Source organism: Camarhynchus parvulus, chromosome 3, assembly GCF_901933205.1.
Source record: "Camarhynchus parvulus chromosome 3, STF_HiC, whole genome shotgun sequence".
In the NCBI taxonomy this organism is placed as follows: domain Eukaryota; kingdom Metazoa; phylum Chordata; class Aves; order Passeriformes; family Thraupidae; genus Camarhynchus; species Camarhynchus parvulus.
This window is the reverse complement of record NC_044573.1, coordinates 34,648,191-34,676,159: the sequence shown is the minus strand read 5'-3', so window position 1 is coordinate 34,676,159 and position 27,969 is coordinate 34,648,191. Positions and strand designations below refer to the sequence as shown.

General features: G+C 39.6%; 1 protein-coding gene across 1 annotated transcript; it reads right to left on the bottom strand.

Moving 5' to 3' along the window:
- On the bottom strand, positions 1 to 27,969 carry LOC115902426 (opsin-5-like). The gene is made up of 6 exons (XM_030945912.1): positions 27,849 to 27,969; positions 19,141 to 19,346; positions 5,695 to 5,794; positions 4,240 to 4,344; positions 1,101 to 1,324; positions 1 to 441 (listed from the first exon to the last, which is right to left on the bottom strand). Exons 1-6 carry the CDS (start codon positions 27,967 to 27,969, stop codon positions 1 to 3), a joined length of 1,197 nt encoding a protein of 398 aa, XP_030801772.1.

The window sequence follows — 27,969 nt, the reverse complement described above, 5'->3', positions numbered from 1 at the left end:
TTACAATCTATCACATTCAATATTGGGGTTATTGGATGGTGTATCAAAAATACCAAAATACACTTCTCTGTTTGCTGGAGGCGGGCTGTTGGTTGGGCTTCCCACCCCGGAATCAGGGCTTGGTGCAGGGTGCATTTCTGGTGCATACTTCTCTTCTTTCTGAGAAGGCTGTGGCTGCTTTGGTTTGAGGTTTTTGAAACGTTTGAGCTTCACAGGGTCCTTGGCTTCCTTGGCACAATGGAACAAGATGAAAATGTCCCTTCGAAATTTGGAGCTCATTCCAAAGTAGATAATGGGATTGTAGAAGCTGGCAGACTTAGCAAACAAACTGGCAAGGATGCTGGTGAGGTTGGGCACAGGGTGACCATAGGCAGACCATATAGAGATGACAGCATATGGTGACCATGCAATAATGAAGGCTGTGCAAATAACAATAGAAACCTAAAAGACAAAAGAATATTAATGCTTAATCTATTTTGGAAGACTACATCAGGGGAGCAAAACACTGAGAATAATAACTTGAACACTTGGCTGGAAGGGAAAGGTCTGGATTGCCCTGAAGGTATGGCTTGTAGGAGAATATGGACAAGCAAATGGTTTGCTTTGATGCAGCCAGGAAGACCTAGGAGCTACATATTGAATTTTGGCATGGTGGTTGAGAAATACCTCATGTAACAGAATGAAAATAGCTGCATTCCCATATGTTTATATGAATACAGAGGGTTTCAGGTAGACTTAACTAAACAGTGAGTAAACTGAAATCTCCACTCTAAATTCTGAGTATGCTCAGAAGTAGTGTAACTTCTGAAAGAAAAGAGTATATGCCAAACCAAATTTTTGGGGTTTGTGCTGTATAACCTGCTCCAGTTATATTTAGGTTATTTTTCAAACGTGATGTAGCACCAACATTAACCAACTGATGCAGTAGAAATTTTAAACAAACCTCATATTCTTCACTGACTTCAGACTCTGTCACTAGCGTTATAAAGAAATGAAATGCAATTGATTGGTTTTATTCTCTTCTGTTCTAGTTGAGATCAATTTTTGGAAAGACAGATTTCCTTGGGATAAATCCAATCCGGTATGAAACCCAAACTCACCCTGGTGACGTCCCGCTCTATTCTCCTCTGTCTGTCTGTGGGATCACCCAGTCCTGTCAATGCATGGCTTAGTTTGACAGTGTTGATGATCGACACATATGAGAAGACCATGACTGAGACAGGCAGGAAAAAACAGCAGATAAAAATGGATATGATGTAGGACTTGTAGATTGTAGAGAAGTTGGCTTTTGCCCAGTCTATCTCACATGTGCCATACATGCGATCTGGAAAGCAAGAATAAGTTGGTTAGCATTTTTAGAATATTGATCTGCTTTTGAGCAATTAATTTATTAGTTAAAATGCTGTATTTTTCTTCTGTTAAGCATTACAGAATGGATCTTTCTGATTTAATGAGACATGACATTACTTCCTACATTAACAATTTTTCAAGACCATTTAGACTAACAAATTTTAATGTGTATTATCATTCTATCGAGTTTGTACTGCCAGTATAAATCCATAATACACAAACTGTTGTTTCAGGATAGAAAACTGTGACACTTTATTAAAAAAAAAGGTTTGATATCCTTGAGTGATATGTACGCTGGTCATAATACTCTACATAGTAACTTCCTAAGGTGAGTTCTGTAACAGCATGACAAGAAATTCCATAGCCAATATGCCAAATGTAAAAAGTCACTACTTACATAACTAAGCAGGAAATAAAAAATATTGAGACTTCTTGAAGTAATGGAACTTCTACTGCAGTGAGAGCCATGAGACTAAATTGATACAGCTAATGATAAAGATTATGAGAAGACAAAACATAAATACTTAGAAAGATATGAGACCTTTCAATAAATGGGAAACACACAGTCCTGCAACACAGAGATGCAGGCTTTTAAAATGAAGTCAGGAAGATTGTGGGGTCTACCACTAGTGAGCCAAGAGCTGACCAGGGGCTTAAGAAAAAGGCAGTGAGAATAATGTGTAGTCTCTGGCTTGAACACTTTTATGAATCACAGTTGACTTTTTTAGGTCTCCTGATGTGTTTGCAAAGATGTCCTGATAGAAAACTTGAATTCTATAACCTTAGAGGTTTTTCTATAGATTGTGAATCACATATTTTTCTTTTTAAGTGGAAAAAGCTGTGGGATTTTTTTTCTGACAGCTATGGCAACAAATCGAATTACAAATAAATAAAGCATGAATCAAAATTAGGAAAGTCAAGTATTAACACATCCCGGAGATACAATACAGGTGAAGGCTACATAGTTTAGCAGCAGAATTCTCCCTAACATCCAGTGGTAATTTTGAAGAAAAAAAATTTCCTTAATTCCTCACAGGTGATAGGAGATATACACAGGAAAAATTAAATGAGCAAAAGCTTAAAATCTCTTTTGTGATTCTCATCAAAAATAGCTCAGTATTTTTATCACCAAAAGCTCTAGATGTTGCTGTCTGAATGTGTTCTGTAATAGAAATAGATTTTTCTCTCCTTTGCCTCATTCATCAGTAGACCTCAAGATTCAAAAATAAAACCATAAAATCTGGCTTAATTCTGGGTTTCTGCTTTTGAAAACTTTTGCCTGAAAAATGAAACCAGCCTTCAGATGACAGGAAAAGAAAATCTGGCAGATTTTCCACAAGTCAGAATTCAGAGCTATGTTTTCCCCCTCTGTAGGGAGACAAACAAGTGGCTTTCCCACAAACTGGTCCTGGTGGCCGCTGAAGATACTGTGTAGTAGTGAAAGGCCCGAGGCAGCCAGCTGTAATGTGCTGTGCTCTGCTGGTGCCTGCTGCTGGACTTGCTGCTGCTGGGCTCCCACATCCCTGTGGGTGCCCTCACTAGAGGTGTGCTTGGAGACAGCTCAGGAACCCAGAATTGCTGTCTCAGTAGGGGAAAGCACTCCTAGAAGCAGTCTTGAAAACCACTGCCAAGGAATTGAATTCAAACAGGGTCCATGGAGGGACTTGAATGTCCTGATGAAGTAATGTTGCCCCAAAAGTCCCTGGCTCCAGTTTAAGGCCAAAACCAGACATCAGAAGTCCCCCTATAAATGAAGAGCTGGTGGATTAATGTAAAAAGAACACAGATCACCAGAAGATACACAGAAAATTACCAGTCAAAACCAACCAAGTTTATGACAGTCCAGAGTGCAAAAATATGACATAGAATTCACACAGTCTAGTAAACAGTGTGAATTTGTCTCAAAGCAAAGGTCCGTGGAGCCAAATATCTTGGGAGTATTTTGGTTCGTGAAGGATAGAACATTTAAGCAACCATAGGATGGCTGCTTTTCTCACACCCATACTTCAAGGGTCCAGAGATATCTCAAAGCTTACACACATAGTAAATGAGAGAACATATGCACATAGCTGCTTCAGTAAGTCTCCTTCATGACTCGTTCATGACTCAAATTTCATGACTTCTCAAAGAATGCAGAGGTTTACAGAATCCAGATGGGCAACTGCTGGACAATGTCAGTCACATGATTTCAGTTGTTGGGACTTCTGTATCATTACAATTTGTTCCTAGATATTTGGTTTGTCGAATTCTTACAGGCTTAAATTGAGGCAATTTCTCCATCTTTCCCCCTTGAAGAAATTTTCTGGTCTGTCACATGCCTTAGCCACTGAATTTCTGCAGTGTTCACTACACAATTTTTTTCCTTTTTTTCTTTACCCTCCTTTTTTGATATGGCCTTATCTTGCACCCTAATTCTTTCTTGGACTGACAAACTTTCCCACACCTTTGAGTTCCTTTGCTATGTAAGTTTTCATATTTTCAACAAATTGTTTTGCCAGATCTTTCTAGCTTGTCTTATTATAGTTTCAAGTTTAACTTGCTGGAACTTGTGCTGTTTGCTAGTTTCCTAAACTTGACAGTTTTTGAAGGATGTCTTTTGATAGTTTTCTTTATCTCACTGCCTAACCATGCCAAGTATTTCTGGCCTCTCTTTTTCCATAGACAATATGCACTTGGTCCAAGTCTTTCCTGTGATATCTTCAAAAAAAATCTCTTTATAGCTGATACCAAAGCAGGCAATGCTCTGTGCCTACGTCACGCACAATGAATGATTTCCTCAGTTCCACTGATAATCGGTCTGGTTTATCACAAACAGCAAGGAAGAAAGGTAAGTTTATCTTTGCTAAGTGGAGAGGTGCCAGGTAAGTACAACTGAGAGATACCTGTTACCTGTATAACTGCCCCAGCCGAGCAATGGAGCTGCAGACCAGAAGAAAGCGGCCACCCAAATGAGAACCAGAGCCACCGACATGCTGCTGTTGCTGATGCAGTGACCTGCAATGGCATGCCTGGGTCAGAAAATAGTACTTGGAAAGGCAAACATATCTCTGAAATCCAAATGCACTCCTATACCACCAGCTAATATGTAAAACAGCTATTAAAAAAATTAAGGTAGAAAAATGTATATTAATAAGAAAAGCTTGATTTTGAAAGCATCTGTCAGTCTTGTGTTCCCACTGAAGAGTGTAAATGAATGTTTCTTAAGCAGGAGACAATGAGTTTGTTGAGAGCTCTGGAATTGGTGTATTTTGTGTTAGACTAATGCTTTGTAATTTTGTAAAATGCAGGATGCAGTTGCATTTTACGTAGAAATTAACAAGATAAATCTAAATTCAGGGGATTTTCTTACTGGCATCAAGGTTTTTCCCTGTTAAAAAGGAGAAAATAGTCCAGCCTGTATTCACCATTTGATACAAAAGATTCAATCTGTCCTGCTGTTGCCATACACTGTGGTTATTTTTTCATTTATGTGGGAAATATTTATGCATCCACCAATTTCTGTTCCTCAACATTTCTGTAACATTATACTGGGTACTTGCTCAAATTGAGATTCATACATAAATTATGCACACCATCAGATGGATATGTGGTAGAGCTTCACAAAAGAGAACTGTGGGTTTTAAATATGACTTTTTAACAGGCAATGAATAGAAGATGTAGGATTGCATCACAGCAAAACTCTGTCAGCTCCAGCAGCAGTTCATGCTGAAAGTTAACTTCAACAAGTCTATCATTGCACTCAACTGCAGAAGAATTTTCTGTGGAAAAAATTACCTCCCTGCAGAAGTTCTTATCACAGCAAATACTCCTCGTTCTAGTAAAGAGAAAAACTCATCTGATGCAGCCCGTGTACTTATACATGCTTTCCCTGCAGACATTGATAGGCTCCTGCCCAAAACATGGTACAAGCCACTTGCAACAAAGGCATGAAAATTGATCTGATCCCTGACCAGAAACTTCTCAAACTTCATCTCATAGAACAGCGAGTATTTTTCAGTGAGATCCAGACCAGGATGTATAACTTAGGAACTTGTATAACTTATAATTTGAGTCACATTTTGAGGAATACAGAGGGTCAGCAGTACCTGTGGTATCTTTGGCACAAGGATGAATTTACCCATGGTGACCCAAGTGCACTTGTAATAATTTGGCTCTTACTGGAATTAACCCTGAAGGATTCTATGAGAACATGTTTGTAATGTAAATGACTGTATTATGTCCTGGTTTTCAATGTGTTTAATTTCTATTTAGAATATACTGCCTGACTGATAATAGTGACTGAGAGAAGTATGGATTTGCACCAGGTTCAGTGAAGGCAGGACTGGACTTGCCTTTATTCCTTACCTCTCTCAGGATGGCAGCCCTTGATATAGCGTGTCACACTGATCACTGTAAGGGTATTAATGCTAGCCAGGCCAAAGAGAAGTGTCAGGAAGCCATCAACCTGAAAAACAAAGCAGTACAAGATGTTCTGTTACTGCAGAGAGTTGAGGGGGAAAAGAATCACAGGAATTTCTCCTGTAATTTTCATGTTAATGAACTCAAAAGTTTTTCCAGAAACCCAACTAGCAGGGAAATGTAAAATGTCAGGTGCAGTTATCTTCTATAGGATCAGTGAGCAAGTAAATGTTCAAAAATTATATAAGTGCTCTGTCATGTACATAGAATAAGCAAGCCAGCACACCCTTAGATCTATGCTTCCCTTAAATGACTTGTTAAATGAAGGAGAAAAACTTTGAACTGGAAAGAAGAAAAGCCCTGAACATGCAAAAATGCCCTCGATGCAGCTGCTCTGCTTATACAGAACAAACATGCAAAACTGATCCTAAGACATTTAGGCCAAATATAGAACTAGGAGGTGAAGGGCTGGGCTGAGTGAGAAAAGATTTTTTTCTTTTCTTTGATAGACCCCAAAACCTAAATAGATCCAGTAAACTGAGTCTCAATGTCTGGTGTTGCTGGGTGCCTGCTGTTTCTGATCCTCATGCCCTCGCTGTGACGCAGGCAGAGCCGTGCAGCTCTGTGGCTCCTGCTGACATCAGTGCCTCAGCCACATCCCGGGGTGGCCACAGCTCTGTGAACTTTATAACCAGGTATAACCAGGAAGTTCTGTTGGCTGTAGTGGACACGGATGCAGCCATCTGCTAGGGAGCAATCTATGGCTGGGAAATGATCCAGGCAAAATGCTGACAGCCAGTCCCTTAGTTTTTTGGAATCTTGCAACAATATATTAAACTGTCCAGAGCAGAGGAGCTCTTGGAAGTGCCAGTTTTACACCTAGTGAAGCAAGAATATTAAGCGTCTCTGGACAGTAACTTGGCATTAAAATACTGAAAGTTTTGGCAGAAAGGCACATCATTATTCTACAGGGACAAACTCTGTCTTTGTATGAATGGGCACAACCCTGTGGAATTCACTTTATCCCAGCACTGAATCTGGGGCTTTAATCCAGGCTAAAATCTAAGACCCTGGCAGATTGTATAAATTAAATTCGGTGAATGGTTAGAAAGAGGACAGCTTCATCACTTATTTCACTGGTGCTTTTTCTTACTACCAGTGTTCTCATATTGACTCTGAATACTTCTTTTTGCCATCTTTTACAGACCCACCACATTTTAAACACATGCAAGGCTTGCTACTACAACAATCTACACTCACCTGTGCTCTGACTAGAGTCAGCTCATGCTTGGTGTAGGAATGCAACCATGTTTAAAACAGACTTTTTTGGGTATCTCAGCTACTTGCTAGAAGCTGCACTTGACTGAATTTGGCCTGCTGTGTGCTGTGGATGAAATACCTGGATGTGTAAATGTGCTCTGCATTTCATTATCCTTACTGGTGCAAACAGCTGCCACCTCTCCATTTGCTCTACCAATGGTTCATAGATGCAGAAAACATAATGACCATAATCTTAAGGAATTGCACTAGTTATTAGATTAGAAAGGAAGCAGTATTTCAACAAGGATGCAAATAAACACTTTGAAATTAAGCCTAAAGAGCTATGAGATTGAATACTAAAAGAGTAGAACAGGCTTCTCACTGTGTATCATAGGCCTATGTTAAAAGCAGGGGAGTTTTTCTGAAATAGGTGTTTGTTTTATCACTGGCAGATGTTACCATTTTTCTCCTACCCTCTTTTCCTGATGTCAGACCAAAGAGAGACAATTATATCAAGTGATCAGTTCAAACAGCCTTTGAGCACACCTACAAGGGAGGAAGGTGGGTCTAAAAATACACTCTTGGCCTTTAAGATGAAGCTGTCACCATAAGAAAGAAAAGCCTAAATGTTTTCTTTGGAGTGGTGCCTTGCTAAAAAAAAAAAAGTGGTTTTATCTAAATCAACATAGCTCACAGGACTGAGCCATTGTCAGTACCACATCTTGCTTGAATACTATTTCATACCAGCATTTCATCAGACCTTCTGCAGGTGTGGGGGCTACCACCAGAGATGTTACCAGGGCCAAATAGGTTGTAAGTGGCTAAGTGGCAGCCAGGGCAGCTGTCACTGCCCCCATGCTGGCCACATGGCTTGGGAACAGTGACAGTGGGAAACATTGTGAAGCAGAGGGAGGTCTGGATGAAATGAATAAAGGAGGTAAATGGTGGCTCTCAAACTGCAGAACAGCCCATACAGGAGCCACAGCATCTGGAACATTTAACCATGAGAGACTATCCAACAGGGTGTTTTGGGAGCATGATGCTCAGAACACTCTTGTCCCAGACTTTTATTGGCAACAAGTGGCTTTTGAGCCCTACTATGTATAAACCATTTCCCAGCAAGTTTATCAATGCTGCAACACTTTTATATAATTGTCACTTAGACATAAGTCCTCAGAAGAAGACAAGGAATCTTCCTCTACATATAGCAAATTTACTTCAAGCTTACATCTACTAGATTTGGAAGAAAGATCTCTGCTACTTTTTCTGCTCTTGAACAGACAGCACTGACTGTAGGTAGCAAGGTGACTGCTAGGCACCCAAGTAGATAACAACAGAAAAACTGCTTTAACATAGTCCCAATTTCTATAGACAGAGATTAATAGCTGCATGTTACAAAAATATGTGATAATTTCAGTTTTCTGCATCTTTAAAGATATATGGAATGACAGCCAGGGAAATACTAGAATAGTAAATAAAATTTCATTACTTTGGAAGATTGATGCTCTTCCCCTTACACAGTTCTGGTTTTCCTTTTATTCTACCCCCCAAGCCAGCTCCTTCCTTCCATAGTCATAATACTTCCTCCATGTCTGTTTAATGTAATTTTTTCCTTCCTATTATTAATTATGATCAAATAGCAGCAGTGTTAACAGGCAGTAATGAATTCTGACACAAACACAAAGTTGATTGCTTGGTAATTTTAATACACCAGCTTTCCCTTTTACCCATTAAGAAGCAGAAGTAGATTAGCAATTTTAAAAGCTTTCTCTCAGTGCCCTACCAGCATTACTCCCTTGGCTATATAGATATGCATGGAAGGTGCTCATTATCTTTATGCTGCCTGGAAGCTAAGACACAACTGAAGAAAAAATTGTAAGTTTTTTTCTGCTTTGTACTTGTGCCTGACTTTAAATCTCACTAATGCTCTTGGAGCACTATTTACAACCCACAATACATAGAGCTCCTACTGCATGCAAATTCATTTGCTTCAACACAGAGAGAGTTAGGAATCCCCAGAGCACTATGAAATTTTTAGCTGTGAGCTTGGGTGTGCCTCACTTTTGCTACCTTTAATACTTATGAATTCCTATTGATTCATAAGGATTGTCTTCATTTAAAGCACAGTAAAATATAACCTATTGTTCATAATATTGGATTAATCAAGGTTTGATTGCACAAAAGCAGATTGCCAAAATAGCTATTACTTTTCACTTTGGAACAAAACATTGATCTCACCAGCCACAAAGGCTGCCTCACTCCCTCCTCTGGCCAATTGGTAAATCTGTTGCAATTGCCCAAAGTCCATTTGTTTCCCTTCAGGACCATGGCATCCTGTATTTTTCTTCTATTGAAAATGAGATAATGAATATGTAAAGAAAAACATAAACTTCAAACAGGGATTATTTGTCCACTGCATATACTTAAAGTTGCCACAATAAGCTCTCTAAGAATTACTATTTTTTTAATACAAATCAGATTATTTTGAGTAATTAGATAATGGCAATAAACCTCATTCAACATCAAGAAATGAAAAAGCACTTAAATCAATCTTCAAGAAACATATTTGTAAAAGCAATTGTAGATACCTTGGAACAGATATTTTAAAATTAAAACTTAATTTTAAATTTAACAATTTCTTAAAGTTTGAAGTAAATGCAAAAATATTCCACTTGAGTCTGATGATATAGTAATTCTCCCATCTCTCAAATATACTATGATGCGTCAACTGGACTACAGTAACTCTTTAGTCACAGAGGTTCTAGAAGGACTACTGAGTTCAATAATCAAAATTAGTCTTCACAAAAGACTACTTAAAACCCAAAATGCATAGTGTTCCTAAAGCACTCAGCTTCTTTGAGATTTTCTACAATACAGGAGGTGAAAGCCACTTACATGTACTGCAGTTCCCACATCTTTTGCTCATGAGACATTGTTCTGGTATGTTTGTATCCTGCCTTTTAAAATGTTTCAGTAGGCTTCAGGGGTAGCTATGCTTAGAGGTGATGGCATCAGCCCAAGTCATTGGAGGGCTCTGACACAAATGCCCCTCCACGTATAAGTAAACAATGAGAATTGATATGCTACAGGATTAGAGAGTTTAAACCATTAAGTGAGAGCATCAGACATTCAGTATTTTGCCCTCACAACGTGATTAAATCTTTCTGTGGCCGGCATATATTCTAAAGATAGAAAAATATGAATGTAGTATTTAGACTATACCATTATGTGTCCAGATATGTAATTATGCTAATGATACTATATAGTTAATGGATGTTCAGTGTCACTAATACTATATGCAGGTCAAGTTTTGGCTTTACTAAGCCTGGGGAACTCAGTTTAATCTACCAGGTTAATCAATTAAAGTTCAAGGTATACTCACTTTCGGCTGACTTTTAGCTACTGTAGTTGCAGCTTCTCAGGCCACAATTTCTACTCCTGCCCCTATCAAGGACCACATCTATGAATGCAACAACCCCACCACTGGTGAGGATGCCCTTGAGGGCATGGCATTTAATGAACAGATAGAAATTGATTGCAGAATTTCCTTACACAGCCTCATCAGATAATAATGTTACTTCAGATACTCCATCCCCAAATGCTTGGGAACACACCTGCTTTCTAGCTCTGGGTAGATGCTGTGGAATCGTAGCAGATTTATGCCTCTTGTGTCCCCCCATGAAGAATAAACAGGGAGCATGTAGTTCATACCATTGCAGTGGATCCAGACACAATGGAAAGATTCCCATCTTCAGGTTAAATGCTGAATTGCCATTGTCTTTCTGTGAATTAGTGTAAAGGGAAATTAAGAAGCACTAGATAGGAAAATCTAGCATTGCCCTTTGGGAACATGTGTGCTATGCTGTAAAATTCTTTTCAGTGGGCCTGAGCCAAAACTCCTCTCCACTGTAGTGATGATGTTAATTCAGAGTCTACTTGTTTATTGTCAGCATCATCATTAATACAAACAAACAAATACACAGATAAAAGAAGAGTCACCTGTCTCATCTTTACATTACCATAGAAGACAAGGCTCAGCTTTGTGGACTGTAGATAACTGAAATCCATGCACATCAGATTAAAATAACTTTCTTTTTTTTCAAAGTATTTTCCATTTCAGAATATAATGTTAAATGTTTCTTGAAGTTTACACACCTCAAGGGAATCAGAGGAATCAATGGACTTTGCCAGGACAGCCCAGAGACTACAAGTGACCCTACACATTCCCCAAAGTACAATCCTCTGTGCTGCTTCCCAACAAGAAGGAATCTGCTTACGCAGCCATGCTCAGGTTTATACAAGGACATCTCTGACTGCTGGCTGAATGCCTAGAATTGAACTTCTGCTAAGGAAGGTCCTGGGCAAAAGGCAGGGCAGGTTAGTGATGGTACCAACTCAGCCTTAAGTGACCAAGACAGGAACATGTTATTTTCCTGAAAACCTGAAAAAGCTGCATGACTACTAGCAGATCTCCTCTTAGGTTAATATTCTTGTCCCCTATGGATCCTGTACCAAAATAACAGGAGAGTCACAAGCATTTTCAAGGAGTTCTAGTAGACCAGGGAAAGCATGGAAGGAAGTAATAAAGAATAGTTTATTTTGGCCTTAAAGAGCGATCTGGAAACCCACCAGATGCAACATCATCCCTTTCTGCAGAGGTGTGGAAGTTCTGGATGTCCTGTCATATACAGCCCATTGCAAGCAGCAGTCATCTTGTCATTGATTCACTCAGCACAAGATCTAGGTCAGGACCTGATTTACTTCCTATCAGTGTACTCACTTAATGGAATAAATTTTTGTGATAGAGAAGATGAGTACATGTGAGATAGAACTATAAAAGTACAAATTCTATCAGAGCGATATTTTAACTTCAGATGAAATTTTGCTTAAAAGCCAGTGAGAGGATGTGGCATACAGAGAGGAGTCAGAATAATATTTGTTCAGCCCTATGGTGAGAAGATTATGAATGATGAAGGAGCAGTGGACAGCATTTTTTGAATGAAAACATTCAATATCTTCGACATCAGCATAGAAGGATGTGGAAGGCTACTATTTTCTGCATAGAGATTTAAGAAAAGGATATTTCAAACCCCTCTGAGAGGAAAAGCAAGTAAAGAAATCAAAGCTTAGGTTTTGTAAATTCCTGGTTCTCTAGGATTACTCTCAGGCAATGAATGCCCAATCCAGGCAGCAGTGTGTAGTTTGACACAGTGCTTGGGTGTCACAGCAGGGGCAACGTCAGACTTGTTAAAGAAGGAAACAGATAGTTTGGGCATTCATAAATCTTCACTACCAAATCTATAACTTACCTAATTAGTCGCAATTGACTGCAGAAATACTCATTTAGAGGAAAATGAAGGAGAATTCAAGACTAATGAAAACTGGCGGAACTTCCCTGAAGTCACATTAGTTACACTGAAATGATCTATGTTGCTAATGATTCTGTTTGTGCAAAGGCAGTCTTTCCCCCCTTGCAGATGAAGTATTTTTCTCATTAAAATTCAGCTCACAGATGTCTACATGAGTTGCCTTTACCTCTTTGACTGCAATGTGTACACTCTTTAGATTATATGAAGGCAGATCAGAAAGAAATAGGGAAGACTTTGCAACTTTATATTTCAGTATCCAAATCTCAGGTAGGCAAGGAAAAAAGAATGAGGACACATTCCAGTGTTCATAAGTGAGATATAAACTTGTTTCAGAAAAAGTGAAGGAAAAAAATAAATGAATGATGGAGCAATGTGAATGTGGGGTTAAGCTGGAACAAGCCTGACAAACAATGCATACAGACATTTGGCAGTAGCGGCTGTCTGTCCTCAGTGATCTGCCCAGCAGCTGTACTGGGAAGGCAGTAAAAAGAAAACTTGTGAGGTTTAATTTTGGCCCTTCCCATCTGACATTGCTTTTATTACTGGACTTCACATGGACTGCGGAGCTACCACTGATCTCTCATCTCCCCAAAATGTGAGGGAGTACCACTCCACACAACGTAATACTTTCTTGGTATTTATAAAACACATAAAATCACTAACCAAGTCAAGAGAGTCAATGGTCTAGCTACATAAACAATTGGTTGGTTTGATGAGTTATATTAAATGGACAGGAATCAGTGTGCTCCAAATTTACTCTGTTTATAAGAATATAAATGCCTTTAGAGTTTTTGATTTATCAGACAATTTACAGAAGATTTTTTTAAAAGAGGAAAGTATTAATCCTCTGTTTCCTCCTCCAGACAAGATTTAGCAATATTTTACAACCTATATATAGGAAAAGAGATAAATGCATGTTCTGAGAAAGGAAATGCTACCAATGAAGCACAAAAGAACTTATTCAAGATTAAAAGCCCTGCCCTCAAAACTTCTGAAAAGAGCCCATGTGTTTTCATCATACTTTTCTCAGCATTTCCTACTGTTGCAATTTTCTTTTTGGTGCTTCAGATATTCAGTTCTAATTTTTACAAAAGGTGGACATTATTTATTAGAATGTCATGAGAGAGTCCTAGATATTTAATAACACCCAAACCAGATAGTTAATAACACCCAAAATGCCCTAGATATTTAATAACACCCAAAAAAACCACCCTAAACAACAAAAGTTTTTTAGGTGCTAGCAAGAGGGAGTGGCTGGAAGTTGAATGTCCAAAAAGGGGCAAGGGCCAATGTGCTCAGTTTTGCAGGCTTTGGTCACTTGCCTTGGTGAGAGAACCGTTGTGGCTCTGAGCTCTGCTCCTAGATTGGAGGTGGCAAAGCTGGTGGGCAAATGAGGCTCCTAAGGAAGCCAACAGAACAAGGGAATGGACATGTTTCACCCACTGCTTGATGTTTCATATTTTACTTTTCAACACAAAAGATTGTAATTCCTTGGTATTCACAGCCATTTCCTTCCCTTAACTGTACAAGACCTTTCAAAAATTATCAGTGTCACTGTAAAAAGCATTCCCCCTTTACCCCCATGGACTGTGTGGGAGAGCTGAATTCACTTTGGAACACAGACCCTTATAACATATTCATTATAAGGGGGTGCCCAGCAATTGCTAAAGCAAACAAATACTGGGGCTAAAGACTAAAAGAGGCTCCCTACATTAGTGTCAGACATCCATTGGAGGGAAGAGAACCCTCCTTGTCCGACAGCAGCATTGTTAAATCAGGGATTTTGCACGTCTAATTTTGCTTTTCTTAGACATCCTTATTTATCTGGGATTTCAGATGGCAACTTGATCAGCTACACCACCACAATCTGAAAAATCTGCTAAAGTGCAAGAAATCCCAGACATCTGTGGGCCACTTACTCCTCAATGCATACGCACTAAGTCTGGTGTTTCCAGATAATTTTGACTTCCTGGCCACACCATGCCCTTTTGGGATGCCCATACTCCACAGATCTGGTGCTGTCAGGCAAACTGTGCACGAGTACATTAGGGCTTACAGAGTAGAGCAATACCTGTGTGCAGTGTGGGGCTTACTGCTGACCAGCACATTGCCATGTGCTCCTGTCCAGGGTATGCCAGACTGGAGTAAAGAAGCGCTGTGTGAAGCATGGAAGCACTGCAGGATTCAAACCCAGATTTCCTCCCTGCTTCGTAGCACACCCAGCCAGAGGATGAAACAGTCATTTCTCTCTCTTCTGCTCCCCTCAGTGTCTTTATCATTCTGCTCAACATGAAGCAGCTTTGTGAGGCTGAAGGCAGGTCCTTGAAGGCTGGTCCTTGTGATGGTGAGGGCAGGCTGCAGGGACAGAGTCAGTGTGAGCTGGATCCTGTCACACAAGCTACCCTGGCGTTCACTAATACCTCAAAGTGGAACTTTTTAAAAAAAATGGCTGCTCCAGAGGATGTTTCTGTGCAGAGACAGATCTGCTGGGGATGCTCCTGCATCATCTGTCTGGCCAAATGGACTGGGAATACCTAGGCTGACAGTGAGGTGAGTGCATCTGTGGTAACAGCATCAGTCAGCATGTCAGGGACAGGGGGTATGTGTGTCACCTGGAGATATCCACCCTGTGCTCTGGGGTGCACAGCCCAGACACATCTTACATGTAAGAAACAGTCAGAAATAAGAAATGGGTTTTAAAAGAACCCTATGCTAACAGAGTGAGCACATGGTAAGAACAGTAATTTTTCTTGATCCTCATAGTAAAACCTTTAAGTGTTTGAAAAATTAATGTTTAAATAACCAAAATGCATTATCAAAAATCATTTAAAAAATTAGGAAAGTGAACTACTGGAAACAAATTTAAACTGAAGTACCAAGATTATGAAGGATTTCAAATTCTAAGGCACTCCATAGTCCATTGCTGTTTTCAGACATGACTGCGATGTACCTATGGAGTTCAGATAGGTTATAATCCTTTCCCTGCATTTAGAGACCTCCTGAAATCTGCATCTTTTGTTGTATTTGCCACGTGATTAAAAATACAAGAAAAACTAGATCACTTGATAAACTTCAGAAGAAGCCATGTTTGCCTGTTGAGAATGAGTAGTTCTCTACTTCCTACATGAACATTTGCACACAATGTTATTTACAGGTTTCACTGCAACTTCTGGTTCAGCAGAACATACAAATAAAAAAATATGTGAAGGACAAAAATATATTCTGAGATAGCTTTTCACTAGGAATATGGTCAATAGGGGAACAGATGGTCACTGGGTTACATTCCCTGACATAAAATTCACCATATGAACCAGTTTACTTACTGGTCATATTGGGAGAGGCTAAAAAATGGATGTGCCAGAGACTGACTGTCCTTCCTCTGTCCAGTTCAGAAATGAGACACTGGTAGAGCAGAGGTATAAAAGTGAAAGCAGATTCCAAAAGCCACCATTGGAAAAATGTATTTGTAGAGAGAATTGAGCAGAGGCAGCATTTGGATACAGATATACCATCTAACCTCATTCTTGAGAGAAGAGCCCTGTCAGACTCAAAAAATAATGTTTAGCATGAGAAAGAAAAGTGCTGTTTCTTCCATACAGAGAAGGAGAACAGGAGAGCTCCTCTCTGTCCCTTTCAGCAGGTATGCAGTGAGATTGTGCTGGTAGCTGGAGATACATCTTTTGTTACAGAGAGTTTTCAAAGACCAGGCTGCTTTGAGAGAAGTAGTCTTTGTCTGTCTTTCCCCCACTCCCTTCAACCACAGCAGCCAAGGATGGTGAACTTTAATGTTGAAAAATGTTACCTGAGGGCACAGGAGACCCGAGTCAGAGGAAAACAAAATAGTTAGGTGGATTAAGTGAGGTGAGCTCATGAAATTTCTTCATAAACAGAAATGACAGGCTAGCTTGGGAAAATAAAATTTTCCTAAGTGTTCCTGACAGCAGAAACTGATCAATAGGACCAAATGTGTAGTGAACCAGACAATGACAGAAAACCAAATAAGGCTGTCCTCTGGACTCAGCGAAACAAACCAAGTAAGGGAAAACACATGGGCCATGCTAAGGAAAGAGCCATGCTCATGTATGCAAAGTGCCACCCCAGCTACTTGCAGAGGAGCCTGAGTGCATGAGGAGAGCCGGAGACAGCAACTTCAGCCAGTCCTGACAGAAAGCGTGTGCTTTACCTTCATAGCACAAAGGTCCTCATTCCTCATGTTCGACCTGTGAGACCCCTTCTAGTAAGACTACAAATTCAGACTACAGCAACCAAAACACTATTGCTGTTCAACATTAAACATTTTCAGAATTACCTTTGTGCTGGCTGCCTACACACATGTTGATGATTTCACACCTTTTTTTCTTAATGCACAGAAGCTTCCTGCTATTTCTGCAAAATATTCTTACTAGAATCCAACCGCTATATTTCAATAACCTAATTTTTAATCACTGGCTTCTGTTTTGTCAAGTTTATTAATCAAGAAGATGGATGTCAGGGTTTACACATGCTTTTGAGGTTCCCCAAGACAGCACAAAATCTCGATGGAAACAGGAATCCTACATGATTTTCTCTCAACAATCCGTAACCAGCTTGACCCCTCAACAAGCCACAACAAATCCAAACTTAATTCAAAGTACAAATTGACTTTTCCAGATTACCATTCGTTTAAATTAGTATTAATAACAGTATAAATTCATATTTGGAATTGTTTGTGTTACTCTCTAGAGCCTACAGAGGACTACCAAAGCAGAAACTTTAATGTTTTGCAAATCAGTGTGTTAAGAAAAGCCAATGCATTATTAGTGTCCTGCTCAAAGTCCTTGGATCCCAATACCTTAAAACTTTGCTTGATATCCAAACTTTACAAATGAATACTGATTAAAACAAGAAGATACAAACCCAATTACTTAACACAGACTGACCACCAAAATATCTGGGTACTCTAAAAATGTTATGGACCATTTCTTCCCTTGAAAAGGCAGTTCAAGTACAGCAAGATTAAGCACACATCCATTTCACAAAGTTCAAGCACCCCTCTATCTCAATATTTTTAAATCTTAAAAAAAAAAAAGTCAGATCATCATAACAAGACTTAGTAACTCCAAGTCAGCCAAAGAAGGATTCCCAGACAAAAGCATCATGAAAGAAATCTGTAAGGCTCCTGACAGAAATTCCCATGCAAACCAAGATGAGAGACAGAGTGTGCCATGCCTTGCCAATTCCTCTGTGTGCTGTTTTCTACAGCCCAAAAACAGGAGCCACAGTACAGACAGGGCTCTGAAAGAGCTTGGAGTAGGAATGCAGAAAGGTCATTCAATGTTACTTCTCTCAACCTTGCTAGTTGCAAGCATTAAGTTACGTCAGTGACCTAGGGTCAGGATTTCACACTGAATGGCTTACCCTGTCTTACACAGGAAATCTGCAACAAAGCTAGAACTGAACCTGGAGATGCAGATTTTGCCTTTCCTTTCTCAGTCATAGCTTCAACCTTCCTTGAAAGCGGAAGAAAAATACTCATATTTTTAATTCTGAATATGGATGTGAATCTTACAGTTTTCAGGTATGTGTTTATTTATCTGATGACTTCAATGTTTTCCATTAATGAAAAAATTCAGAGTTTCTGCTCAACAGACCTTAGACTGCAACTGTAGGTGATCTCATTAGGGAAAGAGTGCTATTTTGCTAAGGAAATAATTAGCTTCATTTTGATAAATTGTTTTCTGCCAAATGACTATAGACATACATTTTAAACAATAAAATAATATTTTTTTAGATCAAGCTACAGCTCCTAGGTTAATCAGTCTCCTACAGGAAGTCTTCCTCTCTACATAAACAGAACCTTTTTATTGAAATGGAGGGGACATGACTTGTAAATGTTCTTTCATCTATGTGGTACAATAGCTTAACTTCCTTCTTAAAAAAAACCCAAAAAAACCAAGCCTCCAAGAAAATAGGATTATTTTTCTCTCTCTTTTCCTTCATCATGATCTTTCTTACACCTTGCCGTAGGCTATCCTGTCATTTTCAGATTTTTGATTCCCTGATGAAACAGAGTATAATCTTTCTCACAGATGTTGCTGAAAGCACCAGGGAGCCAGCTTTGTGCCTATCTGTCCATGGGGTGCATTTATATTCTGCCCACACAGGTATGTTTCGGAATTAACAGTAATAACTTTTTCCGAGTACTCCAACAAAGGCTGCCTCCAAGATCATGACTGTGCCATAAAGTTAAATCACTCATTCTACCACAGGCAATGAATCAACCAAGAGTTTAGAAATGTGATTGAAGAGTTACAACTGAGTTAGTGCAAAACCTTGCATACTTAAATGTATGGTTATGCCCAAATGCTGTGTGGAGGTTTGGCTCTACATGCCTTGTCAAGCAGGAGTTGACATTGTCACTTTAACATTTGTCTTAAAGCAACAACCAGGCTGGCTTCAGGTGACCTGAAGACAAGCACAGCCTATGCCTTGATTTTCCAACATGATTGTGAGCTCTGACATGAAGTAAAAAACACCAAACTAGTAAGAACTGTTGTGAATACACAGGAAAAAAACCCACTGAAAATTGGTGAAGCACCAATCAAATGCATAGATTTATAGGTGTAACAAAAGAGAACACACTCCTTTTGAAAGGGTTAGTGACTACCTCCTTTCATGCTTTGGGTACTGTCTGGTTATTTATATACAGCACACCCACAGAAATAGCTACACTCCTTTTTTCAGATTAATTTTGTCAGATTAATTAAATGTAATCCAGTCTTACCTGGCAAGTCCATATTGACGTGATAATGAATCCATCATCTCTGAAGACATTGAAGATTTCAATGATGCCCCGTGAATAACCAAACACGGAGATACTGGCATCTGACACTGCCAAGTTAAATGTGAGGTAGTCGGTGGGCTGCAGAAGATGTCTTTGTTTATACAGGACAAAAATCACAATGCTGTTTCCAAACCAAGACAACCAACCTGGAAAAAAAATTAAATCCATGGAACTTGATAATCTTTAAGGTCCCTTCCAACTCAATCCATTCTATGATTTGATGAAATCAAAAAAGCAAATAAAGAAAGAAGCTATTGAGTGTGTAAATGTATGACATATCTTCTAAAATGCCCTTTTGTTCCACTGGAAGTATATTAAACCAGATTATCCACTAGACAACTATGCATGAAACCTTTTTGAGCAGCTGGGTGCATTTCAGAAGAAAGAGCAAGTAATTGAGTCAAGTAATAAAACAGAACAAAGAGCTGCTGCTACACCTACTGAAGATGCACCATTTAAGGGTCTAAAGTGGATTTTTTCCCTGAAAGTTTTTTCCTTAAGTGGATAGATGAAACTCGTAAGTGTTACACCTGGGAAAATAAGAAGGAAGAAAGATTGGTAGAGTGGAGCAGATACTACAAACAATCTGCCAAAATCTGCAGCTGTTTAAGTTCCTCATATACAATAATGGATACAGAAAGTTCACACACATAGCCAGAGGGCTGCTTTATCAGTTCTCCTTAGAAAAGTGCACCTAATACAACTAGGTTTCTTCTCTTAGAACAATCTAGGATCTCCTTGCAGCAAAGTCTGTCCTAGATGGGAATATTTTTCAGTAATACACATGATAATCTATATGAAGAGAATATTTGGAATAGAACTTCAAAGTCTCTTTTATTTAATTTTACAGAAAGTTGCATTCTCTCTTACTCTCCAGGAACAGAGATGCCAGACTTGAATGTGTCTAAGTATGTGAGCAAAACACAAGGGAGATAATTGCAAAGCTGTTGAAAAGCAGACACTCTGCTGGAGAGACCTAGAGTTTCCAAATGTCCACAGCTATTTCTCTGCCCATCAGCACAAGGCCCTGGTAGCTTGCATCCCACTTTTTGAAATTACATAGATGTATATAGATGAATGACTTTTAACAGAAAGTATATAGATAAGTGTCAGGTTCAGTGTTGAAAATGTGGCTTAGCCAGTTAAGGGGGTGGAGGGCTGAGCAGCAGGTCAGGCAGCACCTGGCTCCCCACTAGCTCCAGCTTCTATCCTACAAACCTGCTCTGCCACTTCTGACATTGGTGGCCTCGCTTCACCTTGGCAAGGCAGAGCCAGATATGACCTCTTTCGAGTGTCTGCTGCCCACGACAGGATAAGGCATGCAACACCTGGTGGCTTATGCCAGGTTACAATATTCCCAGGAGAGGGAGAGAAGAGCTGACACACAGCCTCTGCCCAGGCACAAAGAGCAGATATCCCAGAGTAAGGCTGCTGTATCTTGACCCAGCAAGAGATGAACAAACACAATAAAGAGGGATGTGACATGATGGCTCTGCACAGCACCTCTGGATATCCAAAGGAGTCTGTGCCATGAAAGATGGCTGATAGGTAGCAAGAGGGCAGCTGCCTTCCTTCAGGAAACATCAATGTCAAGAATCCAGCACTTCACTGCCAGGCTGCTGGGGCTAGGAAGGGAGGGGAGGAAATTGCCTCTCCCTCTCCAGGCCATGTGGGAGCCTCAGGAGCAGAAATGCCAAAGAGCAAGACACTTGTTCTGTAAAGAAAGAGACTGAGCAGATACCTCCTGGTGAGGTGAGCTGGGTACTTTGGGGGGGGAGGGAGGTGGCTGATGGGACAGCCTCTGTATGGCTCTATGAACTGCTTCTTCTGTAGAGCAATTTACTTTTAATAGGTTCTCTTTGCAGCATTGCCAAGTTTCTGCTGCTCTATCTTTTTTAGTGAATGCACATGTGAAGAGTATTTGAACTGGGAAGAGCTGAAATGTCAGCCTATGGTATTACCAGAAATAATCATTGGTGCTATGATACACTGAGATACACACATACATTCTATGTATACCTTGTTATAAGATCAGCAATAATAAATATATCTTGTTCTGGCCACTAGGTGACAATGTTTCTTAATCAAGTCTTGTTTTGAGCAACTGCATGCACTTTAACTCAGGGATTTTGTGACTTTTGTTTGAGTCTAGGTATTATGAATAGGCAGAGCAGGGCACTGGGGGAGAAAGGCTTTGGAATGAATCAGGATAGCCTGAAATGCAAATATAGGAGTTGTGTTGTCTGTGTATGTTGGTTCTACCCTCTGCAAGGTTAGATAGTTATCAAGGCAGTAGGTATGAAATATTTTTCCCTGTCCATATGAAGACATAGTGCTAAACTGGCAGACAAAATAAAATAGCACCTCCTTTGTAAATAGCAAAATTTTGCCAGTGCATTGTAATGGATAGGAGGGCTACCCTCCCAGTGTCAGACACCTGCCCTTCCTGGGAATATACAGAGCAAATTCCCCCGAGCCTGGAGGGTAAGGAATTTTCAGTTAAAGTGTCTTAAGGAAGAACTTGAGCAAAACATCACATCAAACAACATTGCACATTTTAGAGCAATGAGAGGTGAGACAGACAGAGTTGTGATAATATTTGGGAACTACATTCACAAACTGAGATTGGAGATGAGGGAGGCATTGAGGGAGAAAAGGTTACAGAGTGAGTATGATTTCTGCAGGTAGGCACAGTCCTTCTAAGCAAAGCAGTGGAGAAGAACCTGCACTGGCATATCCAGTCCCTAAAATGTTCTGTCTGGGTAGTAGACAGAACATTAAAAAAAAAAAAAAAAAAAAAGAAAATAAATTCTTAGTAGACCATGCAATAACACAAATCAGTGGTCACATAAAACTGCTGTCAACTACAGTAGTTGACTGTGGGACACTGGATCTCTGTGCCATCAGATACATGTGCTAGTCTGGGTTGCTGCTCATATTGACTGTATGACTTTAAAAACAGACCTGAACAGATCACCCCAAAACAGAAAATCACCCCAACCAAAAGAACGGCTCAAACCAAACAACCCCTCTCCCTTTCTCCCTCAAGCTCTGACAGCATAACAGGGAAGAAGGTTGAAAATTCAAGGCAAGCAGAGCAATAGCACTGACACTCTCAGTGAGGGCAGAGATCTCCTCAAATGCATTTCAGGTGGTGTGTGCCTCAGGGGACATCAGAGGTAGATCAAGAGTCCAGAAAGAAACCTCTGAACTTTGAAGTGCCTCCATGTTACCAGGTATCATCTCAGTAAACGGAAGATAGAAAAATAAACAACTGAGGGAACTTGTTCCATCTTTTGCAAGCTGTCACTAATATTCACTCATAAGAGTATGCAGAAAAAAACCCAAACCAACCCCAAAATCCAAACCCAGTATACTAAGGCAATCCTGGTGAAAAAAGACAGATTTCAACTGAGGTCAAAATGTGGTGAGAGAGAAGGAAAAAAAAATAGTAGCTAGGCAGAAACTGAGCACTGCCACCCAGCATAAGGTTCAGAGAGGGATCATCACATCTTTCCCATTAGCACAGTCTGACTTGAGTTGCTCATAAGAGAGATGCTACATCTTCTGATATGGCAAAATACATAGATAATATACAAATACTTCAGTAGTTTTGCAAGCAATGTGAGGTAGGAGGAATAGGATGGACAGCAGTATTAAAAATGCATTACCCCTATATAATTTAGTAGTAATCTTTCTCCTGGAATAACACTCTCTAAGAGAGCACTTTAATCACAGATGTCAAAAGCACTCCACAAGGGAGTCTGGTGCTGTTATCCATGATTTCTTGGGGAGGAACAGAAGAGCTGCCAAGCAAGCTAGTGAAAGTCAGCTTGCTTGGCAACCCTTCAGCTATTCACAAACTCCTGAGTCAGTGTGATGCCCACCAGCCCATGCAGAATAGTAGCCAGAAAGTGTGACTAAGGAGACTGAAAATCTTTCTGCTGAAAGCAAGTGAGAACACTGAGTTTGTTTAACTCTAAGAATATCAAAAAAGTACATTGTAATTTTAAAAATATTTCTGTCAAATCCCTCCATCCTGTGCATTCAGACATGCCCTATTTTTTCCTCATGTACCTGAGATGGTCACCGAACAAGTAATAAGCACCTGAGACTGCAAGCAGTTTCGTTTTTAACATTGTTCCTGAAGCGCTAAATTTGGCACATGTGAATTGACAGCTCTGAGCTGGTCATCCACATTTCCAATAGATTAGTTCACCTGTGCCCAGCCAAAATAGGTTATTACACTTTCTACTTAACTTGCTCTTATTAGACATTGTTGCACGGCCTCTACTTGTAAAACCTGGCAAGACTGAAATAGAAGAATGGGTGTTACAACTCAGCCATCACAGTTTAAAATATAAATGGAGCCTTAAGTGGAAGAACTCAAGAAGTGAGAGCAAAAGGTGAGGCTCAGTGTCACAAGACAAACTAAGCTCTTTCCTCAGCAAATAACCTTCCTCTATGACAGAAATTGGATTGAGCATCTTAATGCAGAGCAGGCATGAATGAAATCAGTTACACAACTACACATAGACAAGCGTAAATGCCAATCAGAAGAGGCTCACTGCAAAATATTTTCTGCCCAGAAAACTTTAATTAAAACAGTGATAAAATCCAGAGAATTTGCAAAGCTGTCATTAACTATTGCAACTGTGAAATGACCCTACTCTGTTTTCAGTCTTTGCTGCCAATTATACACACACAAAATCCTGTCCAGGGCATATTGCCAGTTCTGGCAGGAAGGAAAAGAGTCATCTTGTTTTAGACTTGACAAAGCATGGACAGATTATTTGTTCAATAAATGCAATCATTTTGGGGATGAATGTTCTGTGAATAGCTTGTTTCCTTTCCCACCTTCTCAGATTTATCTGTCAAACAAAATCCCAAAATAACACTCATTCTGTCACTTGTCAAGTAACAGTTTACTATTACCATTCAGAAGTGTTTTAAAGCATGTTTTAAAGCATGTTTGGATCTTGTGGTCTGTTCTGATGGGATTGGTAATGCACTCAGCATGCCTTTCTGATGGAAGCACTCAAAAAAAGTCAGAATTTGCCCTCTAATTAATACTCTCTCCTATTGACATAAAATTTCCTTTTATGCCTTGTATTTACTCTAATAGGCCCAGTTAAGAGTGAAATGAGGGAAAGCAAACAGAACAAATTATGCATAAATGCAGAAAAAGACCCAACTTAGGAATTCCAGTTAATAATTATGAAGCAAAAAAAGCTTTATATTTTTTCCCCATGTCTAGAAGCCAGCAGCAGTGGGCAGTGCTTTTAAATTGTACCTCATAATTTAAAATGTACAAGGATTTTCCACAGTACTGCACCACTTATGGCATAGGCAAAAAGGGGTCAGATGTAATCCCAGCAGCAGGACAAGATTTCACCTGTCTGCTGGAGACAGTTCTGAGCTCATTGAAGGGAAGGATGGGAGCAGACTGCTGCCTTCAGAAGGAGGATGCTGCCCCAGGTGATGTAGCACAGGGTAACACAGCAGTTGCTATCACTTGCAGATTGCCCCTCTAAGAGTGGATCACTGCTGTCGAGTGGGCATTGCACCTTCCCTCCACTTTGCTGATCCCCTGGCCACAGCATTAACAAGGAGAACGATGGAACAGTGGCTCAGGTGTCAAGAAGCAGTGCAGTGGTCTCAGCATCCATCAGCATTTACAAAATGTACCACATGCTTCCTGCTGGTTTGCTCGTGGTGTCAGCATGTGACACCACTGCACTCAGGTTTCCATGCAGGGTGCTGAGGAGCCTCACCTGGATCCAAAACTACCTGGCTGCTGTATCACATACAATGCATACATCAGTGTCCTGTCTGGCACAAATGACAGCTGTGCTACCTGTCACCTGTGAGACTTTCCATGAGGGGACACACAGAGCTGTTATCTCAGCAAAAGGTGTGAGACTATGGCTCTTGGATATTCATGAGCTCTGTCAAGATGAATGACCCTGGGAAGACTTGGCCAAATATAGTTAGGTTTTTAGAACTTTATCCTGTGAAGGTGAGGAGATTCAGAGGAACTCCATCTTCTGGATAAATGCTAACACCAGTCACATACATCTCCTTGGTTTTGGAAAAGTACATAAGAATTTGCGACAAGCTGCACTGCCATACTTAAGTTCAAAAGAGAAGAAAACACTTAGTAACTACAGAAGTGTTATCCCTGAAGCCATCTGCCACGGCATCAAAACCCCAAGAGTATCAAATATGAACAACTTTGGGGCTTTGTGTAAGGAAGTGTCCTTAGATTCCTGCCAATATAGACTGTCTTGCCAGAGCCCTAAAGCACCAGCGGTACAGGAAGCTAGCACATGGACTGGCCTTTTTTCTCTGCTGCCAGAAGGGCAAGAGGGTGTCTGTATGACAGAGAACTTGCTCAGCCACATCACAGCTCTCTGGATAGAATGAGTTATTGGTGTATGAAAAACTAATAATTATAAATTGCTGTGGCTACTGCTTGCAGAACTGTGACAGTAGACCTTTGTGGAGAAAAGAAATTAGGACTTTCCAGATTCATGTATAATTAACAGATTTTTTGAAAAGTTATAATTTCCAAAAGGTATACCTACATCCATCAATTTTAACCAGATCTACACTACACTTAACTTGGAGTATTGCTTCTGCTGGTTGTACATAGTCTGTGAGAAAAGGAACTCAAGTTTTGAATCTTGAGGTAAGTTTCAAGAATAGCAGCTATGACATGCAAGCACTTGTAAGCTTGGCTGAAGGATCTGAAGAAATCAAACCCCAGTAGCCTAAAGGCTCAGGCACCTAGATATTTGCTAGAAGATGTGAGATCACTACCAGGAAGCAGCAGAGGAGAACATCTGTGCTGATTGATGGAAGAAGTCTGAACGACCAGTGTGATGCAGAGGCAATACTGGGAGGGATCAGTAGAGTTGATAGAGTGTAAATATGAATGCGAATAGTGATGGCAAGACACTGCTTGGATGCTGTATCCAGTCCTGACTATAAGGGTGCTGGGATAACAAGGAAAAAGATCTTATGAGCGGGGATAAATAAATATAATTACCCCCGCCCCCCAATCAACCTACTAACAAAAGAAAATTCCCTCAATTGCTTAATATAGGAATACAGAGGTAGACCTCAAGGTATGATTGTTCCTTCAGGAACATAGATTGGCCATAGGATGTCATTCACAAGCAAAAATTTATTTCAATTAAAAGGAATGACCAAAAATTGTATAAAGTTGTTGTGATCACTTTATCTAAGAATTTAGGTGAAGGCTCCTATCCAACAGAGAAACAAAATCAGGAATGTGCTTTCAATTGGGAGAGTGATAACAACACCAAAAAAAGCCCTAGCCTGTTATATGAGGGAGCATAATAGCTGTGTAAATGAGATTACACATTGTCTGTGTAGGGGACTGGCCTTGCTGACCTAAGATGTTCTTTCTAGTCCTAAGTGCAACTGCTTAATTCTTTAGCTGATGGTGCAGACATTTCCCAGCCATTCACAAAGGGATACAGAGATGTGAACAGAGTGGGGATAAATTGGAATACCTCTGATTTACCTTACAACCACTCTCCTAAGACAGAAGCCATATATATGTCTACTAGAATCTCTGTTTTTGTTCTAAGCACAACTTTCCTTAATTTCTAGACATAAAAACAAGAAAGTCTCATTTAACATATTAAAATACTTAGCATTTAACATTTTAACTTCCACAAGCCTTTGTCAAATGTAAGCAGAGGGCTAATAGGTGAATTGATATACGTAATATGTTAAGAATAAAAAAAGGTTAGGCAAATAATTTAAAACCAGACATTTTTGTACATGCTGTTTAGAAGAACAGATTAAATAAAAGTTAAATTTTCTTCTATTTTTCTGAGAGGTCCTATAGTTGAAATTTTCATTACCTAGCATAGCATGCTTGCACTCTTTGAAATTTCATAAAGTTTCCTTGTGTTTGGCAATAAGTCTGCCCAAAATAGATAATATTTAAACAAACAAACCAAAATTACAGTGTTATCAGAGTGCATTTATACTGAGTACCATTTTCAAATCTCTGTTATACACTTACAATAGCTGTCCTCTAGCAGAACTAAAAGAAATACTTGGTATTGTGACTGCTAACACAGGATAAGGTTATAGTACTTAGATCTTTCTTAGATCCTATTTGAAGAAGTCAATTTCGATATGCATCCAGCATTTAAAGCAAGAACAATACAAACAATTAAAGTTAAGAACCACAAAACATATTTTGTGTTTCTCCAGAAGATAATTGTAGGATGCCAACTGACTGTCAACAGTCACAACTCTGAAAATCAGGGAACATTTATTCAGTGCTACTAAAACACAAGAAAACATGGAATTATCATGTACTGTTGACAAGGTACTTCTTTTATCTTCCCACATATTAAGCTTAATGAACATTGGTTGAAAGTTTACAGGTCTGACTATATATTTTTCCTTAAGATTTCTGCATTGATTATAAATCTCTTTTCAAAAAAAGCAAAATGTACTTCTCTGATCTTACAATTGCTGAAAAAAAAAGTGACATTTTCTACCATCCTGTTCCTTTAGGGAGAAAATCCAAATGAATCACTTTGAATTTGATAACAACATCTATTTAAGAGTTTCCTTTCACACCCAAACCAAATACCTACCTAAAGCCAACAGGTAGAAACCTATGATAGTCTCTCCTTGCTCTGTTACAGCTGCCTCTCTGGTCAGAAAACTGATGTTGTTGTTCCTCCAGGGTGCCTGTGCAGAGAACTGGACAGACAT

Coding starts and splice junctions, on each gene's coding strand:
- LOC115902426 (XM_030945912.1), bottom strand. CDS start 27,969: ATGTCTGTCCAGTTCTCTGCACAGGCACCCTGGAGGAACAACAACATC. Junction 5,795..19,140: donor CGTCAATATGGACTTGCCAG/GTAAGACTGGAT, acceptor TTTGTTTTTCAG/GTTGATGGCTTCCTGACACT. Junction 4,345..5,694: donor GGGCTGCCATCCTGAGAGAG/GTAAGGAATAAA, acceptor ATGCCATTGCAG/GTCACTGCATCAGCAACAGC.